At 59.1% G+C, this 20,690-nt stretch overlaps 11 protein-coding genes across 11 annotated transcripts; 9 read left to right on the forward strand and 2 right to left on the reverse strand.

Moving 5' to 3' along the window:
* Window positions 1–1,209: 1,209 nt before the first annotated feature.
* Window positions 1,210–2,310, forward strand: OSTLU_86901 (predicted protein; the record flags this gene model as incomplete). Its single annotated transcript, XM_001417096.1, has 1 exon — window positions 1,210–2,310. The coding sequence occupies one exon, from the start codon at window positions 1,210–1,212 to the stop codon at window positions 2,308–2,310; it is 1,101 nt and encodes a 366-aa protein (XP_001417133.1).
* Window positions 2,311–2,734: 424 nt separating this feature from the next.
* OSTLU_24349 (predicted protein) lies at window positions 2,735–5,674 on the forward strand (the record flags this gene model as incomplete). Its single annotated transcript, XM_001417097.1, has 1 exon — window positions 2,735–5,674. The coding sequence occupies one exon, from the start codon at window positions 2,735–2,737 to the stop codon at window positions 5,672–5,674; it is 2,940 nt and encodes a 979-aa protein (XP_001417134.1).
* A 332-nt stretch (window positions 5,675–6,006) lies between these two features.
* On the forward strand, window positions 6,007–7,548 carry OSTLU_86903 (predicted protein; the record flags this gene model as incomplete). The annotated part of the gene is made up of 1 exon (XM_001417098.1): window positions 6,007–7,548. One exon carries the CDS (start codon window positions 6,007–6,009, stop codon window positions 7,546–7,548), a length of 1,542 nt encoding a protein of 513 aa, XP_001417135.1.
* Window positions 7,549–8,021: 473 nt separating this feature from the next.
* OSTLU_30974 (predicted protein) lies at window positions 8,022–8,267 on the forward strand (the record flags this gene model as incomplete). The annotated part of the gene is made up of 1 exon (XM_001417099.1): window positions 8,022–8,267. The coding sequence occupies one exon, from the start codon at window positions 8,022–8,024 to the stop codon at window positions 8,265–8,267; it is 246 nt and encodes an 81-aa protein (XP_001417136.1).
* A 221-nt stretch (window positions 8,268–8,488) lies between these two features.
* OSTLU_30975 (predicted protein) lies at window positions 8,489–8,825 on the forward strand (the record flags this gene model as incomplete). Its single annotated transcript, XM_001417100.1, has 2 exons — window positions 8,489–8,560; window positions 8,691–8,825. 2 exons carry the CDS (start codon window positions 8,489–8,491, stop codon window positions 8,823–8,825), a joined length of 207 nt encoding a protein of 68 aa, XP_001417137.1.
* A 36-nt stretch (window positions 8,826–8,861) lies between these two features.
* On the reverse strand, window positions 8,862–11,455 carry OSTLU_49461 (predicted protein; the record flags this gene model as incomplete). The annotated part of the gene is made up of 2 exons (XM_001417385.1): window positions 8,862–10,248; window positions 10,294–11,455. 2 exons carry the CDS (start codon window positions 11,453–11,455, stop codon window positions 8,918–8,920), a joined length of 2,493 nt encoding a protein of 830 aa, XP_001417422.1. The 3' UTR covers window positions 8,862–8,917.
* Window positions 11,456–11,898: 443 nt separating this feature from the next.
* On the forward strand, window positions 11,899–12,657 carry OSTLU_30977 (predicted protein; the record flags this gene model as incomplete). Its single annotated transcript, XM_001417101.1, has 1 exon — window positions 11,899–12,657. The coding sequence occupies one exon, from the start codon at window positions 11,899–11,901 to the stop codon at window positions 12,655–12,657; it is 759 nt and encodes a 252-aa protein (XP_001417138.1).
* A 141-nt stretch (window positions 12,658–12,798) lies between these two features.
* On the forward strand, window positions 12,799–13,840 carry OSTLU_14886 (predicted protein; the record flags this gene model as incomplete). Its single annotated transcript, XM_001417102.1, has 2 exons — window positions 12,799–13,089; window positions 13,202–13,840. 2 exons carry the CDS (start codon window positions 12,799–12,801, stop codon window positions 13,838–13,840), a joined length of 930 nt encoding a protein of 309 aa, XP_001417139.1.
* Window positions 13,841–13,960: 120 nt separating this feature from the next.
* OSTLU_19472 (predicted protein) lies at window positions 13,961–17,833 on the forward strand (the record flags this gene model as incomplete). The annotated part of the gene is made up of 3 exons (XM_001417103.1): window positions 13,961–14,128; window positions 14,387–15,573; window positions 15,628–17,833. 3 exons carry the CDS (start codon window positions 13,961–13,963, stop codon window positions 17,831–17,833), a joined length of 3,561 nt encoding a protein of 1,186 aa, XP_001417140.1.
* A 66-nt stretch (window positions 17,834–17,899) lies between these two features.
* Window positions 17,900–18,397, forward strand: OSTLU_30980 (predicted protein; the record flags this gene model as incomplete). The annotated part of the gene is made up of 1 exon (XM_001417104.1): window positions 17,900–18,397. One exon carries the CDS (start codon window positions 17,900–17,902, stop codon window positions 18,395–18,397), a length of 498 nt encoding a protein of 165 aa, XP_001417141.1.
* A 6-nt stretch (window positions 18,398–18,403) lies between these two features.
* Window positions 18,404–19,950, reverse strand: OSTLU_30981 (predicted protein). The gene has a single exon (XM_001417386.1). It carries the CDS (start codon window positions 19,728–19,730, stop codon window positions 18,411–18,413), a length of 1,320 nt encoding a protein of 439 aa, XP_001417423.1. The 5' UTR covers window positions 19,731–19,950; the 3' UTR covers window positions 18,404–18,410.
* Window positions 19,951–20,690: the final 740 nt, after the last annotated feature.

Genomic DNA, 20,690 nt, shown 5'->3' on the forward strand with positions numbered 1-20,690 from the left:
GGTCGCGGCGAGCAAATCGATGCCGAATTGGAGTGGATCAATCGACTGGAGTATTACAGGGGCACACCACGCGCCGAGGCCCTCGTTGATCTATTGTCGCAAATTGAGCAGTGGCGAGACTCTCGCGCGCGCGAACTCGGTATGGCGCCTGCAGCGGTATTGAGCGCGCACTTGTGCAAAAAGATTGCGTACACCGCGCCGCGTTCGGTCGAAGCATTGCGCGCTGTTGGTGTTCGCGTCACTGGTGTCGAAAGTCTGAGTAAGTTGATTAACGATGCGATGCCAAAGGTTGATGTCGAAACTACGAGCAATGGAGCGCTGGAGCTTTCGCTCGGCACCATCGCGCCCAACGCGCGATGGCATCTCGCCGAGTACAAACCAAAGAAAGGACCGGGCGGGACGATGGTGAAACCGAATTGGGAGGTGAGTTACGAGCGCTTCACGAGCGGCGAACACGTCGAAACGATCGCGCTCACGACGCAGCCAAAGGCGGTTCAACCGGCGACGGTATTCAACCACCTGCTCGAGGCTCTCCTGCACGCCAAACCGCTGGATTACGATCGCGCCGCGTCTTACCTCCCCGCGTCGCAACGCTTAACCAAAAGCGACTGCGCCATGTTCGCCGACGTTCAACTCAGCAAGCGCGTCGACGTCGTCGCTGAGCGCGCGCCGAGCACGCGAGCGTTTCTCGCCGACGTAATTCGCGACGTTCCCTCCGCGTCCAAGTTCGACGCCGAGCGTCAGCGCGACGCCGTGTGGTACACCAAGCTCCGCACGTGGATCGCCTTGAGACGCGCAGGCGCCGTCTGACCGCGTCGCCCCTGGACATCAGAAGACGCAACCGCGGCGTCGCCAATCGCGAATTGTATCACTGAAGAAATCACGTTTGTTTTCCCGCGCATTTTAAGTTTTCGCGCCAAAACCGATTCGACACTTCACGCCGCATTGTCCTCCGCCATGCTCTCCGAATTCGAGCTCGCCCGCCTCGAACGCATCGAGCAGAACAAGAAACGCATGCTCGAGATGGGCATCACCGGCATGGCGCGCGATCTCGCCGCGCGCGCGTCGCCGCAAAAGGTGCGTTCGGCGACGATGAAGACGCGCGCTGATTTCGTTGCCGATGGCGAAAGACGACGCGGTGGTGGCGTCGATCGACGCTCGATGGCGTCGCACGCGCGATGAAACGATGACTGACGATATAATGCGCGGATGATGACGCTCGCGACGACGCAGACGCCGCGAAAGCTGAGCATGAAGTACACGCGTAGACCGATCACGCCGGAGAGCGAACGCCGACGGTCGTCGCGCGAGCGAACGAAGATTTCGTACGTTGGAATGGATGACGGGGCGCAGGATAAGAGCGATCGTGGGTACACGAAACCGGCTCGGGCGCCGACGCGGGCGCCGCGGGCGGTGTTTTCGGTCGGGGGACGGGTTTACGATAGCGAACGAGGGGTGACGTGTCACTGGTGTCGACAAAAGACGGTGGAGACGCACGTGGCGTGCACGGGGGAGGCGTGCCAGGGTGCGCGGTTGCCGTTGTCGTTCTGTGGGATGTGTTTGAGAAATCGTCACGGGGAGGACATCGACGACGCCGTCGCGTCGGGGTGCTGGCAGTGCCCGCGATGCCGCGGATCCTGCGGCGAAGGGTGCGTGACGTGCTGCAACTGCGGACCGTGCCGGAAAAAGGCTGGTCTGGCGCCGACGCACCAAGTCATCCAGCTCGCGCGCGCGAGTGGATTCGATAACGTGCACGATTACTTGGTGTCTCAGACCACGCGCGAAGGCCCGAAAGAAATCGCCGCGCGCAAGCTTTCGTTCCCATGGGGAAAATGGTTGCGCGACGATTTCTGCGCCCCGTGCGCGGCGGATCCCGAGTCCGAATCAGAGGAGCGACAAGTGGACGTCGCCGCCGGTTCCTCCGCAGACGATGAAAGCGCGCAAGACGTCCCGTCACCTTTTGACTCCGACGACGATTCGAGCGGATCTGACGACGATCAGTTCATGGTCGTCCGCCGCACTCCGACAAAGCGTCCCGCCGCGTCGCCGCGCGCGTCCGCGTCGCCGAAGAAAAAGGCTCGCCCTTCGATCAAAACGCCGGTCAAGAAACCGATCGAGTCGATCAAGTCGAAGACCGCGCCACCGACGCCCGAACCCATCGCGCACCTCGGCGAAGACGTCTACGAGTTTGAGCGCGTCTTGGCTCGCCGCAAGCGCGGTCGCGGCGAGCAGCTTCTCATCAAGTGGCGCGGGTTCGGCGAAGACGAAGCGACGTGGGAACCGGCGAGAAACATCATCACGCACGCGTGAGCGCGGCGAGCGCGTCACGACGACGAGCGATGCGATACTATTACTATATACTACACGACGACGCGATATTCGATATTTACGAAGTCAGCAACCACCTACAGACGCCAACAGCACAATCCAGCGAATCAAATCTTTCTTTCTTCACTCTTCAGCGGTAATCGCCCTCGCGCTCGCGCTCGAACGGCGACGCGCGACGATGTCATCGACGACGACGATGACGACGACGCCGCCGGCGGGACGTTCGAGCGCGAGCGCGACGTCGTCCGCGAAGACCAATTCAGCGAAACCACTCGGGACGTTCGATTGCGTGTATCGCGACCCCGACGCGCGCGCGCCCGTGCCTGGGAAGCTCAGCGTGTTCGAAACCGCGCTGTCGTTCACGTCGAACATCCTCGGGATGAATTTCGGAGGAACGAACGTCAAGATGAAGCTGCGGGACGTCAGCGAGGTGGACGGGACGACGCGGTTGGCGTTGAAGATTACGGGGAGGAACGATAAGGTGCTGTTGCTGAGTTTTACGAATAGTGCGCCGGCGTTTGATTGCTTAGCGACGAGTTGGAAGCTGGTCCGCGCGGATGCCGACGTGCGAATCGCCACCGGTCCGGGATTGCATCGGAAGAAGAAGTCCGGCGGCGCCGAGGCGAAGAATTTGATAGAGTACGGCAAGGACTTGTTTGAGGAGTATAAAGAGACGATGGAGATCAAGGCGAGGAGTTTCGTAGAGGAGGCGAGTAAACTTGGGGCTAAACCGCGGCCGACGCCGAAAATGCCGATGGTCGATGTCGAGGATGAGGTGTCGAGGGCGCTGTTTATTCGCTTGGTCCGGGCGACGAATGTCGTGGCGATGGATTCGGGTGGGACGTCGGACCCGTTCGCGTCGGTGCGCTACCGTGGGCTCGAGTCGACGTCAAAAACGATCTGGAAAACGCTCGACCCGGAATGGGATGAGGTGTTCACGTTCAGAGTACCCCCCAACAAGACGACGTTGGACGAAACAGATTTCGTAGAGATGCACATCTTTGATCGAGACGTCGCGCTCCATGATTTCATAGGTTATGTTAAACTCGATCTCACCGGTACGCGCGTGTACAGCTCAAAGCGCACGAAGATGACTCTCGAGTTGAAAAATCTTCCCGCCGACCAGCAGCCAGACTTTTTCGACGTCAATCACTTGAAGGAGAAGCTCATGTTTTGGGAGGGTGAGCGCCAAATCACGGGTACGGTGGAGATTGAATACTGGCTCGGGAATCGTCACGACGCGGACTACAGGATTGCGGGTGTGCCGTTATTGAGAAAACCTGATCCACGAGCCGGGGAAGCGATGAATCACTTCTGCGATCCGGTATCGGCACTTTTGCGCGTCGAGGTGAAGTGTGGCAGAAACATAATCAACCTAGACGACGACGACGGAAGCGATCCATACGTTGAAGTGGCTGTAGTTCAGCCAGATGGGACAGAGGAGAAACATCAAACACACTACATCGACGACGCGACCGATCCCGAATGGAACAGCACCTTCAACTTTATCGCCGCAAAGCCGTACAAGGCAGATTTAGTATTTCGCATGTACGATTACGATGGCGTGACAAGTTATGACGATTTGATCGGCATGGTACGCATACCGATCAGTGAACTACAAACGCACAAAGGAATCACAAAGTTTCCAGACTCGCAGTGGTACACCCTGCTCGACGCTGAGGGCAAAGACTGCGACAAGGAAGGCACAAAGTACGGCGATATTGAAATCAGGGCCTACCTCGACGAAGAATATTTCGAGCACTTGCACGGTGGTAACACAAGTAAGGCCGTAGGTAAGCTTACATTGGACGTTTTGGAGGCAAAAGACTTAGAAGGCGCGCCGGACACGTACGTCATGGTCAAAACCGGGCCATATTGGTCGAGATTATCCGATCAAAAGGCGCAAAGCAATCCGCAGTGGAACGTGCGTTTGAGATACCCAATCATAGAACCGAGCGAACCGGTGACGGTCGGGGTGTTCAATTTATCTGATGGCTCTATGATTGGAAAGATAAGATGTGTTCTCTCTGGTTTAGACGATGGTTTGCGCTACGAGGATGATTTTCCGCTCAAGACGGTGAACAGGAGCGGTGTCGTCGTGACGAATGGCACGCTGCGCTGTTCGTTTACGTTCAAGCACAAATCGACTGCATCTTTCGCGAGTCGTTACATGCAGCCAGTACTTCCCGATAAGTGGTATATACAGCCGCTTTCGGATACCGAACGACGGCGCATGCTCAGGGCGCATTCCATGATGATGATGAAGCGACTTTACAACTCGAATCCATCCATCCCGGAAGTTGTCTCCAAGGAACTCCTCGACTTTTCCAAGCAAGATGTCAGCATCAAGAGTATCAAGAGCTCAATCGCACGGATGGAGCGCGTCGTAACGAATTTGACATCGATCGGCGATAATCTTTCGTACGCGCTGAGCTGGGAGTCTATCCCGCTCACTATTTTCGTGCAACTGGTCATGGTGTACGTCATTCATCATCCGCACATGTTCTTTCCCATGTTCTTCTTGAGCATCGCGTTCCAGTCGCTGATGCGGTTTCCATCGCGTTACCAGCGCACGCTCGACCGCTGCGTACCTGACGATTGGCTCACCGTCGGCTTGGCGTTTCCACCGGATTCCGAAGAAGAGCTCGAGAAGAAGAAAGCGAGCGAAGCCGAGGCAAAGAAAAAACTTGAAGAGGCGAAGAAACTCGCGTTGGAGGAAGAAAAGCGTAAGGAAGCGGAAAAGAAAGAAGAAGAGAAGGAATCTGAAATTCAGAAGCCTCGCGAAGTGTTTTCGTTCGAAAGCCTAAATCCGCTCGCGGCGTTGCAGCGCCAAATGGATGAAATCACACAGATGATTACTGACGCCCAAGTCGTTTTGGATGACGCCGCCGGTATTCTCGAGCGCGTCGTGGGCATACTAGACTGGGACGAGCCTCGCGTGACCGCGTGCGTCGTCGTCGGTCTTTTCCTCATCGCTTGGGCTTTCATCTTCATCGACGCCGTCATTCGATTCATAACAACCGTCGTCGTCGGCGTCTTCGTCAAAACATTCTTCACCATCTTCTCCCCGGTCGCCATCAAATGGGGCGTTTCATTCGCCACCCTCTTCGCTCTACGCCATCCCGCAATCTTACCCGACGCCGCCACCGCCGCGATCGAGGAAGAAAAGCGTCTTCGCCGCGCCGCCGCCCAAGCCGCCGCCCAAGCCTCCAGCGCCGGCGCCAAGGTCGAGAGCAAGGACAAGGCCGAAATCTTCGAGCCCAAATCCGCGGTTTTCGACCCGAGGCCGCTCGCTCCAGTGAACGTCTTCTACCGAATTCCGACCCAGGCCACGCGCGTGTTGTAATTTAACCAAGAGCTCCTCGCGCTTCGTTTGACACCGAATGATGTCTCGTCACTGTTCGCCCGTGTCCCGAGCGCAGTCTCGGTGAGAGACCGCACAGTGCGGCGCGCCCCTCACTCGCGCCACGCGAGCGCGCGGAAACGACGCGAAAGGCGTCCAACCGCGCGTTCGATCCGCCTCGCGCGCTCGGGCGGGTGCGATCGCGCGCGGTCGGCGAAGATCCGTCGAGTGGCGGCGGCGGCGGCTCGAGTTTGAAGATTTACGCCTCACGCGCGCGCACGACTTCGCGAGGACGACGGAGGTCGCGCTGAGAAGTCCGTGGTAACTTTTAGCGCATGCCTCGCTCGAGCGCGGCGAGCATGGAGGCGACGATGACGCCCGGTCAGCTCGGATGGGACTTTTCCCAGGTTTTCGGCGAACGCGCGCCGGGGGAGGAGGTGCAGGACGCGGATGTCATATCGGCGGTAGAGTTTAACGCCGATGGAGAAAAACTGGCGACAGGTGATCGCGGTGGGCGTGTCGTGCTGTTTGAACGCGTGTACCAGAGTAAGAGCGCGATGGAGGAGTTACGTTCGAGGTTCGACGAGAGCGGCGTGGCGAGCGACGTCGACGGCGGCGAGAAAGGGACGGACGCGGCGTTTAGTGGACGCAAGGAACCGGTGGAATATCGTTACTTGACCGAGTTTCAATCGCACGAGCCGGAGTTTGATTATCTCAAGTCGCTGGAGATTGAGGAGAAGATCAATACGTTGAAGTGGTGTCACCAAGGGGCGAACGACGCGAATTTCTTGTTGTCCACAAACGACAAGACGATCAAGCTCTGGAAGGTATATGAGAAGCACTTAGAGTGCGTGAGTGGGTTCAACGTCCATAGAGAAGAAGATAGATTCGGGTTTAGACGGACGAATGGTGGGAAGGCCGCCACGACGAGCGCGACGGGCATTGGCGCTTTGGCGAATGAGCAACACGCGGGCGCGCTGAAGATTCCCTCCGTCGTGCGTGGGGAGAGCGTGTTCACGGCGAGAAACCGGCGAATGTATGCGAACGCGCACGCGTATCACATCAACTCGCTGAGCGTGAATAGCGATGGAGAGACGTTTATTAGTGCGGATGATTTGCGGATAAACTTGTGGCACTTGGAGAGTACGCAGCAAAGTTTCAACATCGTGGACATCAAACCTACGAACATGGAAGACTTGAGCGAGGTGATCACCGCCGCGGAATTTCACCCGGTGCACTGTAACTATTTGGCGTTCTCGTCGAGCAAAGGAACCATACGTTTGACGGATTTACGTCAACACTCGGTGTGCGATTCGCACTGTAAGCTGTTTGAACTCCCGGAGCCGGCGGAGAAGAGAAGTTTCTTTTCGGAAATCATAGCCAGCATCAGCGACATCAAGTTCAGTCGAGACGGTCGATACATATTATCGCGAGATTATCTCACCATGAAACTTTGGGACGTCAACATGGACAGCAAACCTGTGGCGACGGTGAACGTGCACGAGCACCTTCGTCCCAAACTGTGCGACTTGTACGAGAACGATTCTATTTTCGACAAGTTTCAATGCTGCGTCAACCACGACGGTTCTCAAGTCGCCACAGGTTCATACGGGAACGTGTTCAAGAGCTTTAACACCGCTATCGGCGACGAGGGTGAATCGGGAGGCCAATTTGAAGTGTCCAAGGATCCGCGGGGCAGATTGACTCCGAAGACGCGCGGCAACGGATATCACGGCGGCGCCGGTGACATCTTCAACCTTCCTCCGGCTGATTTCCGCGCGAACAAAATCCTCCACATGGCCTGGCACCCGAAAGAAGACATCATCGCCACTGCCGCCGCCAACTCCCTGTACTTCTTCTCCGGCGGCTCTCCGTGAGCCGCCCGAGGCGAGAAAGCACCGCGCGGGTCCTGCCCGCGCTCATAGAACCAACAGCGCCAACGCGCAGCCGCTCGATTTTAATCACGCAAATTAGCGCCGATCGCGTTTCCGCTTCCATCGCGTCGATTTTCGCACCCGCCTTCGCGCGTCGACACCGCACTGCGCGCAGCGGCGACGCGCTCGCCGGCATGGACGCGTCCACCTTCCGAGCGTTCCGCGACCGCGGCGCCTTCGCCCCGCACGAACAGACGAAAACGACCACCGACGACCCATCGCGCCGTCCTTCGTTTCACGACGCCGAGCGCGCGACGCGCAGCACCGCCGACCAAGCGTCGCATTCGGTCCCAGTCGGTCGGTCCCAGTCGCCGCGTCGACTCGACGGCTGGCCCGAGGAAACTCGACACATCAATATCGGCGCTCGCACCGTTCACTGGCGCCGATCCCACACGCGCGCGACGCTGCAGGCGTTGATGTGGTCGGGCGTCGTCGCGACGTCGTGCTGGTGCTACCTGCGCGTCAGCTCCGTCAGCGGCGCGCTGCTCCTCGGCGCGTGCGTGTTCGCCAAGGCGAGCTTCGACATGCTGGTCGCGCTCAGATCGTCGAAGAGCGAGACCACCGCGAATTGGTACGTCGAGGACGCGAACGAGGCCGTCCACACGGGACCATTCGTGACGCCGCGGTACGGCGCCGAGGACGGCCGAGCCGAAGCCGCGTAGCGCGTCGCGATATCGCGAACTGTAGATCTATCTAGCCCTGAACGCCGATCGACCGCCGGTCGACGCGTCGTTCGCGCACATAGCCGTCGCTTTCTTTGTATTCACTCGTGCCGCGCACGTTTGCGATCGATCTTCGATCGCGCTCGCGAGTCCTCGCGTCCCGCTCGACGACCCCGCGCGCGATCTTGTCCGCACTTTGAGACTCCCGAAGCGCGCGCGCCATGCTTCGAGAGATCGCTAAGCGAGTGATTCCGCGAAAGCAGTGGGCGGCCACATACGTCGATACCATGCCCGTGCGTGCGCGGTGACCGGTGACGCGCGCGCGCGACGTTTTAATTCGCTCGGGACACGGCTCGGGTGAGCTTCGTTTTATCGACAGAAAAGACTGACGACGACGCGCTTCGTGCGCTGAACCGCGCGCAGAGCATGCGACACGCGAGAGGCGCCGCGCGATGGGGCGGAGTGGCGGTGTTTGGGTTGTTTTGGTTGATCGGGGACGAGTCGTTCGCGTGGGCGAAGAGCGTCGTCGTCGGCGGAGCCTCGGAGGAGGAGGAATAGGTTGTGCGGTGCGAGATTTCGCGCATGTGATATTAAAAAAGACGTGATCGAATGCTTTTACGCTCGCGCGCGATGCGACGAATCGAGAGGCGTCATCGTCCCACGGTTTCGCGCGGTTTCGCGCGTTGCCGGACGCCCTGCGACGTGATATCCCCGCTCGCGTGCGCGAATTGAGAGTTTGGATCGGTCCCGGCGTGGGCGACGGTGCCACCGACCGGGGCGGCGGGGATCGGAGTGGACTCGGGCGACCAACTGCGCGCGCCCTCGTCGGCGAGTTTTTTCAGTATGCCCACGCCAACTGGGACGATTTTCGCCGCGAGGACGGTCAAGCCCGGGACCATGCCGAGCTGCATCGCGGATGTGACGTCGAGTTGATTAAAGATCGCGCGAGCGTATAAGCCCAGAGCGACGATGATGAATAGCGTCAAAGGATGCGTGAGCAACCATTTGATTTCATTCATGCCCAAGATTATCAACAGAACAATCATCCAAATTGGCGCGCCTCCGGTGAGGGCTCGTCGCGCGGCTTCTTTCGCCGCCATGGCTTGCGAGACGGCGTAGAGAGTATCGGATTCGAACTGAAGCCAAATCGTTCGACATTCGGCAGGAGTCAAGATGACGGCGTCATCGGCGGCGTCTTCCCATTCCGTCGGCAGCGACACGGCGACTGGTTCTGCCGTCGACGGCGTTTCCGTCGCATCGTCGCCGTCTTCAACGCCCGATGTCAGCGGCGCATCCGATGGAATCAGGCCGTAAAGCGCAGTTTCGATCGATTTAATTGCCGCGTCGTCGCCCTTCTTATCTGCACGGTCGTCCAGACGCGTCACCGCGAGGAGCGATAACACCCGCAGAGCTTCTCGCTGTGCTTTTCTATTTATCGCCGCCACGTCATCCAGCGGACGCCAAATTCTCGGTAAACCCTTGGAATCTTTCGAAAACACTCGAGCAAACGCTTGTTTCATGTGTGCCAACGCAGCGGTGGCGGCGTCGCGCGATTTCCCGTCGACTACCTCGGTGATTCTATTGCGCATGTTCTGGTGCACGCGCTCTACTTCCTCATCGCTGGGCTCAAACTCACTCACAGCATCCGCCACTTCCGAATTCCACTTTTCCGCAGCGCTCGAGCGCATTTGGCGCAGCTTGTACCACATGTCACGCGGTGCTTCCTCCAACAGTCCGATGGCTTGCGCGCTGACGCCGCGCTCCATCGCACGTTCGCACGCGTGAATGGTCAAGTTCATGCGTTCCTTACGCAACGAGTCCACGATCGCATCGATGGTCTTGTGGAAATTTTTTGTTTCCTCCACGACAAAATCCGCCCACGCGAGATCATCGGTCGGTAAAGACTCGTCGAGTCTTTCTTCCCACTGCGCGTCGAGCTTGGTAAACGTCTCCTTCAAAAACGTCGCGAATCCAACTCTATCTTCACTTCGCTTTTTCCCCGGCACGTACGCCGCCGCGGCGTCACCAAGTGTCGCGTTCACTTCGTGCACGAGCGACTCGACAATATCTTGACGCACGTGTTCTAAATGCATCGATGCGACCTCGCCGAGCGTCTTGGCGACGCGCGCTTTCAAATCCAAGCGCTTCGCTTCGCGCACCTCCTTCACGAAGTACTTGGCTTCGTCGTCGTAAGGTGTCAAGGCTTTGTTCGTCAACTTTTCAATTTTGGACACAAGATGCGACACCTTGGCGCTTTTGGCTTCCTTCAGTAGATTCGCCAGTTCGTCGCACTCGGTAATTTGCGCGAGCGCGGCGTCGGCGATTTCCTCGCATCGCACTGTAGCTACCATAATCTTGTGCGCAGGCAGATCTAAGTCTTTATTCGCCTTGACCGTGTTCCACACTTCACGCAATGAAACCCCCAAACCGGAAATGGGTACCGCTGCGGCGGTGTCGCGTAAACTGTCCGCAGCGTTCGCCGGCGCGTCAAAGCGCGCGCGCAGCGCCTTCGCTTCTGCGACAAACAACTCGTGCTCATGCTCGTAATGCGGCAGCGAAGTGAATTTCAACTCAAACAAGTCCGTAATCGCACTGTTCGCGTACCTCTCCGGCTTCGTGATGCCGCGCCAGATCGATTCTAAATCTCCGCGCAAATTCTCCACAAGCCGCTCAAACGGCGTCTTCGACCTATCCCGAATCACAAACAACAACACCGTCTTCTTCTCCGGCGAAAACACCTTCAAGTTCACCTCAAATATCGTCCTCAACAACGGTTTCCCGCTCGCTTGTTCCCGACCGATATCGTTGCACCACATATTCACCAACAGCACGTCCGCGCTCGCCATCGCGAAGAGCGCCGTCTGCTTCTCGAACGCCGTGTCCTCCTCCCCTCGTTCGCGTCCATCCGTCCCCTCCAGATCCATCACCAGCGTCGGCGTCGTTTCACACGTTTCCGCTCGCGACAGCCACACTCCTTGCGTCGTTTGCGACCGTCCGAGGCTATCATCCATCTCCCGGAACGCCGTCCCGAACGCGTGGTTCAGCAGCGTCGACTTCCCCGAGCTCTGCGGTCCCATGATGGCGACGATTTGATACTTCGACTCCCACCCGCTCGCGTTCGCCGGCAGCGCCGCGCGCAGACTTTCATCGACGTACTCTCCGTCGAACGTCACGATCTGCGTCGCCATCGTCGTCGCGCCGAGCCGTCGAGACGCGCAATCCAGTCAACCAACGGTGAATTCGCTCGATCGTTCGTTCGCTCGCTCGCGCGCGCGCGCGCGCGTCCGTCGCTCGCGCGCGTCCGTCGGCGTCGATCGTCGCGTCGTCGGTCGATCGATCGCTCGGCGCGCGTCGCGACGATCGCGACGAACGATTCGCGGCGAGATGTGCCGTCGCCGCGCTGTCGTCGCGCTGTCGCACTCGACGACGCGCGCGACCGAGCGAGGACGCGCGCATCGTCGCCGACGACGGCCGAGCGGCGCGAGAGAGACGCGCGCGCGCGTCGGGAGCGCGCGTCGGGGCGAACGGCGCGACGACGACGACGATGACGATGACGACGATGACGACGACGACGACGATGACGATTCGGACGGACCGCGCGACGACGGACCGCGCGCGACGAATGCGCGCGATGACGGCGCGCGGCGCGCGACGATGCGCGACGACGCGCCGAGCGTCGACGCCGGAGGCGCGGGAGGCGAGCGATGGGAGCTTTGAGTGGTATCGCGAGCCGCAACGCGTGGCGACGGCGTGCGCGTGGGTGGCGCTCGGGTCGTTCGCGACCTTCGGGGCGCCGAGCGGGACGTCGGCGTTCGATTTAGAGCTCGTGAAATCGCTCGTGAGCGCACCGTTCACGGGGGCGGTGAACCCGTTGTTCGAGGCGTTGTTCAATTCGCTGGGCGTCGTTCCGGCGACGTACGCGTGCTTGATGATGCCCGGCGCGAAGGGGAATAAGTCGCCGTTTCCCGCGGCGCTGTGCGTCGGCGCGAGCTTTGCCCTCGGCTTTTTCGCGCTCGGACCGTATTTGGTGACTCGCGAGCCGCGAACGAGGGTGAAGAGGAGCGAATTAGGATTCGTGACGAGAAATATTTGGGAGAGCAAGCTCAACGCGGCGGCGTTGTTAGGATTCGCGGCGTATCTGGCCTTTTACGGCGCCTCGAACGTGACGCCTGACACGCTCGCCGGTTTCGCCACGCTTTTCAAAGAGCAATCCATGCTCGCGTGCGTGAGCACGTGCGACTTGATCGTCCTCTCGCTGTGCGTGGCGCCCGCCATCGCCGAGGACATGCGTCGCAGAGACGTCGACGACGCCAACGCCCTCGCGTTCGCCAGCGTCCCCGTCCTCGGTCCGGCGTGCTGGCTTCTCGTGCGTCCATCGTTAGAGGATTAAATTCACTTATCGCGGTATTCTTTCGTCCATCGTTCGTCCGCGTCGACGCGCCCGTCGAGATTTTTCTAGATTTTTTCCTCCACTGGGCAAACAGTCACGCGACGTGAACGTCGACCTCCCTCTGGCGCTCGTCCTCAGAGCATGTCTCGCGCCGCCGCCCGCCTCCTCGCCCGCGCCGCCGCCGCGCCCGCGCCCGCGCCCGCGCCGCCCGCGTCCGCGCGCGCGATCGCGAGCGCGGCGAACGACGCGACGTTTTCTTTCGGAAAAGCGCAAGCCCAGTTTTACGATGACGTCCTCGTCGATGGCGTCTTCAAGCCCTGGACGGAGAGCGTGTTCGCGACGTCGCGACCGGTGACCGGTGACGCGGTCTTAGACGTCGCGTGCGGCACGGGCGTGGTGGCGCGCGAGTGCGCGGCGTTGGTGGGAGAATCGGTGGGTGACGGTCGAGCGCGGACGTCCCGAAGCGCCGCGAAGACGCGTCCCGAAGCGAAGAAGCGAAACGAAACGGCGACTGACCGCGGACGCGCGCGTTCGGTGGACGCAGGGTAAAGTGACGGCGATCGATAACTCGCCCGGGATGCTGGCGCGCGCGAAAGCGAATCCGGCGTCGAGAGGTATCGAGTATTTGGAATTCGACGCGTGCGCGCCGACGCTCCCGCGGCGCGCGTTCGATCGAGCGTACTGTCAGCAAGGCTTACAGTTCATGGCGGACCCCACGGCGGCGATGAAAGCGGTGCTGTCGAGTTTGAAACGAGGTGGACATTTCACGTGCGCGGTCTGGGCGCCCGCGAATTCGAGCGAGAATCAAATCATCTACCACCTCGGCGAGGCGCTCAGAGACGTCGGGCGCGAAGACTGGGTCGACGTCGCCGTGAAACCGATGAGCTGGTCCAACACCGACAGTCGCGGAGTGTCGAAATTAGAAGATTGCTTGATCGAAGCGGGGTTCATCAATCCCGACGTCGCGTGCGAGGACGGCACGTTCGCTTTCGATGACTTGACCCAAGCCGTGGACATTGCCAAAGTCGGCCCCTACGGCGAAGAGTTGGCGTCGGACGACGCCTTGTGGAGGGAATTTTCCGAAAACTTCCGCGCGCGTTTGAAGATGTACGTGCAAGAAGACGGCCGCGTCGTCGTTCCCGCGCGCTCTTTCATCGGTCACGGCGTCGCGCCGTGGAATTAGTTAATTTATTGCGCAGTCCAACGTGTTCAGAGCTCAAAAGTCCGTTTGGCGAATCCAACCGTCATCACCGCACACATCGCCGCGTTCGTCGGCGCGCGCGACCCGCACGCCGCCCGCGCGATGTACATCGAGGAAGTATGCATCGATGGCTTCAAGTCGTACGCCAAACGCACCGTCGTTCCGGGATTTGATCCGTTATTCAACGCGATCACCGGGTTGAACGGCTCGGGCAAGTCGAACATCTTGGATTCGATTTGTTTCGTGCTCGGGATTTCGAATCTCACGCACGTACGTCCGCGACGACGCGTCGGTGCTCGCGCACGTTGGATGGAGTTTCGTGCGCTCGGCGGCCGCGATGGATGACGACGCGCGCGACGCGTGGGGGGGGAGATGATGACGACGCGCGCGGGGGGAACGAGCGCGCGCGAGGCGCGGTCGACGCGCGAGGGGATCGATCGCTGACGCGCGGCTCGATGCGGTAGCGATGAGAGCAGACGCGCGTAAAATTGATTGACTGACGATGTGCGCGCGTTCGGTCGAACGCAGGTGCGCGCGGCGAGCTTGCAAGAGCTCGTGTATAAGCAAGGCCAAGCGGGCGTCACCAAGGCGTCGGTGAGCGTGACGTTTAACAACGAGGATCGGACGCGGTCACCGGTCGGATACGAGCATTGCGATCGCATCACGGTGACGAGACAGATCGTGATTGGTGGGAAGAATAAGTACATGATCAATGGCGCGACGGCGCAGCCGACGCGGGTGCAGAATTTGTTTCACTCGGTGCAGTTAAACGTGAACAATCCGCACTTTTTAATCATGCAAGGACGAATCACAAAGGTGTTGAACATGAAACCGCCGGAGATTTTGGGGATGCTCGAAGAGGCGGCGGGAACGCGGATGTACGAAAACAAAAAGGAAGGCGCGCTGAAGACGCTGGATAAGAAGCAGACCAAGGTTGATGAGATTGACAGGTTGCTCGAGGAGGAAATCTTGCCGACGATTGAAAAGCTACGCAAAGAACGTGGCGACTACATGAAGTGGGCGGCGGCGAACGATAATCTCGAGCGCTTGCGCCGATTCTGCATCGCGTACGATTTCGTGATGGCGCAAGAAGCGGTCGAGAAGGCAAACGCGGGAACATCGAGCATCGTCGAAAAGATTGAAGAGCACAAGAGCGCCATCGACGACGCCAATCGCGAGCAAACGGAGCTCGAGCTCCACGCGCAACGTTTGCAAACCGAAAAGGAAGAGCGCATGGGTTCAGAGATGAAAGACCTGGTCGTTCGTACCGACACGATGTCCAAGGAGTTGGTGAAGGAAACCACCGCCTTGACGAACAAGCAAAACGAAGTGAAGAGCGAGCAAAAAGCCAAGGACAAGTTGTTGAAGGATGCTTCGGAAATGGAAGCCGCCGAGTCCAAGCGCGCCGAAAAAGTTGCTGCGCTCGAAGCCGAAGCCGCCGCCGAGCAAGCGTCGCTCGATGAGAAAGTGGCCGCCGCAGACATGGCTGAGCGCACGCTCCAAGGCGTGCAATCTGGCAAGGGAACGGGCGCAGACAAATCGTTGCAAGCGCAACTCGCCGACGCCGTCGCCGCGCAATCCTCCTGCGATGCTGAAGTGAAGTCTGCGGCACTCAAAATCAAGCACGTCGAGAAAGAGCTCGCGGTCGCGCAAAAGTCACTGAGTACGAAGCAAAAGGAAGGCGACAAGCTCACGAAGGAACTTCAATCCGCCGAGTCCGCGGTGGAGACGGCGCGCGCCAATCTCGCCAACTTTGGTGGATGCACGAGTGACAAGGCGGCCGAGCTCGAAGCGGCGTGCGACAAGGCAAACTTGGAAGTTCAAGAATTACAGCAAGAAGTTGATGTATTGAACTCTAAGCTTGGTGACTGCGACTTTCAATTCCGCGATCCCGAGGCGAAGTTTGACCGCAAACGCGTTAAAGGCGTCGTCGCTAAGCTCATGCAAGTGAAGGACCCTGCCTCGGTCACCGCGCTCGAAGTCGTCGCCGGAGGTAAGCTGCACCAAGTTGTCGTTGATACAGACGTCACCGGTAAAGCACTTTTGGCTAAGGGTCAACTCAAGAAGCGTGTGACGATAATTCCGTTGAACAAAATCGACAGCCGAACGGCTACGGATCGTCAAATTGCCGCGGCGTCGAGCGTAAGCAAGGGCGAAGCCTCTCTCGCTCTCAGCCTCGTGACGTATGACGACGACGTGCAAAACGTGATGAAGTATGTTTTTGGTAAGGCTTTCGTCTGCAAAGATCAGACCACGGCAAAGGCTGTCGCGTATGACAGAGATGTCATGTTGAACTGCGTCACCGTCGAGGGCGACATGTTCAACCCCAGCGGTGTCATCAGTGGAGGCTCTCGTAACACCGGCAGCGCGGTGCTGACTAAGCTTCACGCGTTGTACAAGGCTGAAGATGCATTGGCCAAAGCTAAGACTCGCGCCGAGTCCGCGTTGGAAACCGCCAAGGTGGCAGCCAAGGAGGCGAAAGAGGCGCAAAAGTTGGAAGACGAGTTGGATCGTCACGAACACGCGCTCGGTTTGTTGAAGGAGAAAGTCAGCGGTTCAGAAGTGCATCAACTCGCCGAAAAAGTTCGCAAATTCGAACAAGATCTAGCTGACGCCAAAAACACGACGGAGGAGGCCAAGGCGAAGAAGGTTGAGGCTGCACAGACAGCTGCGGCGCTTGAGAAAGAAATCAAGAGCTTTGAAAAGGAGCGCGATTCACGTTTGAAAGAAGCTGAAAAGGCTTTGAAAGAGGCGAGAAACGCAGTCACCAAAGCTCGAGCGCAAATTAAAGAGAAAGAAGAGTTTGTCACTAGCGCGCGGATCGAGAAAGAAGCTGCGGTTTCGGAACGCGCGGCGCTCGATGAGCAAATCAACGAACGCGCCGCCGCCGTCGCGGAGTTGCGAGCCGAAGTCGAGACTATGCAAGCGGCCGTGTCGGAGAAGCAACGTGAATACGACGTCGTCGCAGCTGAGCTTGAAGACCGGCGCGCGCGTGTCGCTGCGTGCGATGTCGAAATCTCTAAGCTGCTTAAGCGCAAGGAGAAACTCGAAGCCGCAGCGCAGGAACACGGGTTGGAAATGAAGAAGCTCGAGTATCAAATCACGCGCCATGAAAACGAAGCGAAGGATGCCGAGGCGCATCTCGATAATCTTAAGAAAGAACATCAGTGGGTCGCGAGCGAGAGCGCGCTGTTTGGTCAGTCCGGAGGTGATTATGATTTCAAGAAGCGTTCCCCTTCGCAAGCGCAAGCGGAACTTGCAGAGTGCGAAGAAGCGCAGGCGACGCTCGGGAAGCGCGTGAACAAGAAGGTCATCGCCATGTTTGATAAGGCTGAAGCCGAGTTCAAAGAATTGCAAGAAAAGCGTCGCATCGTGTTGAACGATAGATCGAAGATTCAAAAGGTGATCACCGAGTTGGACGAGAAGAAGCGTGAGGCTTTGCAGCTGACTTGGGAAAAGGTCACCAAGGACTTTGGTTCCATCTTTTCCACTTTGCTCCCAGGGACGAGCGCCAAGCTCCAACCTCCCGAAGGATGCACCGTGATGGATGGTTTGGAAGTCAAGGTCGCTTTCGGGGAAGTTTGGAAGGAATCGCTCACCGAACTTTCGGGCGGTCAGCGATCGTTGCTCGCGTTGTCTTTAATTCTCGCGCTTTTGCTCTTCAAGCCTGCGCCGATTTACATTTTGGACGAGGTCGATGCTGCGCTGGATCTTTCGCACACGCAAAATATCGGACGCATGATCAAGCAGCACTTCCCGTTCTCCCAATTCCTCGTCGTTTCGCTGAAGGAAGGCATGTTCAACAACGCAAATGTTATTTTCCGCACCAAGTTTGTGGATGGCTTATCGACTGTGACGCGATCGGTGCCCGCTTTGAAGGACAAGGAAGACAATACTCGTCCAGATGCGCCAAACGCACTCGCAGCGGCCGCGGCAAAACGTCGCGCGCCGACCAAACAGGGCAAAGAAAATTAATCTCGCGTAGACGCTCCGTGTAAGAATATGAATCCTTTTTCGTTTACGAGTCACACTAAAAATAGAATGCAGGTCAAGGAGCTTCGAGCCATGAAAAAAGTTCCAACGCAGTTCCTCCCTCTATTTGAGGTGGGTGAATCGTTCGAAGATGCCCCTGAGAAGAACGTCGCCGTCCTCCAAGACGAACCGGTGGCGCGCGAGGCTATTTTCATCACTGAAACGCCAGAGGAGAGCGCGGAGTATGATTTCGACTACGATCGATTCCATCCAAACGCGCGAGCAGCTTTGTGTGCACTAAAGTTTGCGCTTAAACATCCACCATGCGCACCGCATTCTGACAAGCTCATCTCCGAGCTACATTACCTGAAACTCACGGTTTCTGCGGGTAATCGAAGAGTCGCGCCGAACGAGTTAGCCGCGCAGCCGCGCGCCATCAGACGCAACGATGAATTATCCGCCGAGGAGAGTCGTAAAGTACTCGAGCTCGAGCGCACGCTTGAAGTACTGAGGCTCCGAGTGGCCCAACTAGCGTCCATGGAAGATGATCAAAGAATTAGCGATTGACTTACTACAATGGTTATGCTTTCGCCGTCGAGGTTGAAGCGCCAGACAAATCTTGAATGAGTTGTCCAGCGTTCGCGAGCGAGGCGCGCATGCCTTCTAAACCTTCCGCGCGTTTGTGTAGCGCACTTTCCTGGCATGCGCGAATAAGCACGGCGAATGTGATTTCGGTGGGCATAAGTCCATCGATGCGTTGCATATCGTCGAGCACGCTGAGTCCTCGCGTGACTTCGCCGCTTCGCACGTGCGCCCCGATGAGAGCATTGTACACCGCAGCGTTCCGTGGAACATCCCAATAGTTGCGCATTTTCTCCATCACGGCCTCCGCTTCGAGGTCTCGACCTTGGCATCCCAAGCAGTGAATGTACGCTCCGCACATGACGGTGTGCGGGATGATTCGGTTGCGCAACATCTCCGTCCAAACGCCGTCCGCCGCGATGTACTCTCCGCTTCGCTCGGCAGCAGATATGAGCTGCGTGAAAGTGTACGAGTCTGGCTGGATTTTCGAGCGTTTCATCTCGTCATACACTTCAGTGCATCCTTCCCAGTCCCCGTACCTCGCGTATCCGCCCAAGAGCGCGTTGAAGGTGTACGTCGTGACGATCATCGTTGAGTTGCGCATAGCGTCGAAAACTTCGTTCGCGTGCGCCATGTCGCCGGCACGTCCTGCCATGGTGATGATGGCATGCATCAACGTCGCGTCCGGACGCACGTCGTACTTTTTAATACGTTTTGCGACCGCGTTACCTTCGATCCAGCGTCGACAATTATCGAACGCCGTCAGCGTCAACGAAAACGCTAAGCTCGTCGGTTGAACTCCAGGCTCACGCGCCATCTCGTTGAGTACGGCCAACGCCTCGTCCGGCTTCGCCTCATCTCTCAACGCCGTGAGCACGGCTGTGTAAGTGTACAAATTTCTCGGTTTGCCCTTGTCGCCCATGTCCCGAAACACTTGATACGCCCCGCTCCAATCACTCACGCGATTGAGTGCGGCGATCACCGCAGACGCGATCTCGTTACAAATCAAGCTCTCATCATTCTCCGCGATACCGCGCTGCCACAAGTTTTGCACCGTTCGCGTTTGCGTCAGCGTCTTCGCCGCGCTGGCGAGCGACACGTACGTAAACTCATTCGGCGCGTACCGCCCTTGCTTGCGCGACATCCACAAATACAGCGCGTGCGCGCGATCGAAGCTCCCACGCTCACCGAGCTCCTTAATGGCAAAGTTAAGCGTCGACGTGGTGAATTTAAACTTCCCACCCTCGGGATTCACCGCGCTCGCGACGACGTCCCACGCGATGCGTTCGCCCTGCGCCGGCGCGTCGATAGATTCCATCGCCCGCACGATCCGTTCCCCCGCGCGCAACGGCGGCCTCCCGCTTCCACTCGCCGCGCCATCCCCGCGTCCACCGCCTCTCGTCTCCCTTTTTTGCGCGTGCGTCGGTTCCCTCTTACTCGCGTTCACGTGCCTCTGCAGCGCCCCGTGCGACGACTTCGTCACCCTCAGATCCACCTCCGTCGTCGCCTTCCCTCGTCCTCCCTCCCTCGCGCGCGCGTCGTTCACCGTCCGTCCTCGCGCCGGCGCGTACCTCTGCCCTCGACGCGTCCCCGTCCCTCGCGCTCGCGCGTCGCTCGCGCGTCGCGTCGTCCCGACCCCGCCGCCGCGCGTCTCGTCTCGCGTCTCCTCCCCCACCCCGCGCGCGCTCGTCCCGTCGTCCCGTCGCATCGCGCGCGCGTCCCGCGTCGTCGCGTTCGCTCGCGCGCGTCCATCGCGGTCGTCGCGCGTCGCGTCGTCGTCGCGCGTCCCGTCGGTGCCGCCGCCGGCGCGCGCGCGCGCGCGCGCGATTCGTCGCGCGCCGTCGCGTCGCGCCGTCGTCGGCGCCCGCGCGACGCGCGATGGCGCGACGCGCGTCGCCGTCGTCGCCGCCGGCGCCATGACGTCGGCGTCGCGGCGTCGCGCGCGCGCGTCCGCGGCGACGCGCGCGCGCGCGATTCGGATAGCGCGAGTCCCCTGACCGTTGAGTCGTGATCCGTCGGTATGCGCAAACAGTCACACACGTGTCGGCGACCGACCGCGGCTCTGTTGACATTTTTTATAGAGCGTCATTGGAGGTATTCTAGTACCTCAGCGTTCATATAAGGACGGTGCGTATACCTATTTACCAGAGAAATGGCAAAGGCCCTTTCGTCAGCACGCGTCAGCACCACGCGGCAGCACGCGTTTGGTGTTACGCACGCACTGGCACTGATTGCCGCGACGCGCGCGCGTCGCCACTCGCGCGCGCGATCGACCTCG

The sequence above is a fragment of the Ostreococcus lucimarinus genome, chromosome 4 (genome assembly GCF_000092065.1).
Source record: "Ostreococcus lucimarinus CCE9901 chromosome 4, complete sequence".
Lineage (NCBI taxonomy): Eukaryota > Viridiplantae > Chlorophyta > Mamiellophyceae > Mamiellales > Bathycoccaceae > Ostreococcus > Ostreococcus sp. 'lucimarinus'.

Coding starts and splice junctions, on each gene's coding strand:
- OSTLU_30981 (XM_001417386.1), bottom strand. CDS start 19,730: ATGGAATCTATCGACGCGCCGGCGCAGGGCGAACGCATCGCGTGGGAC.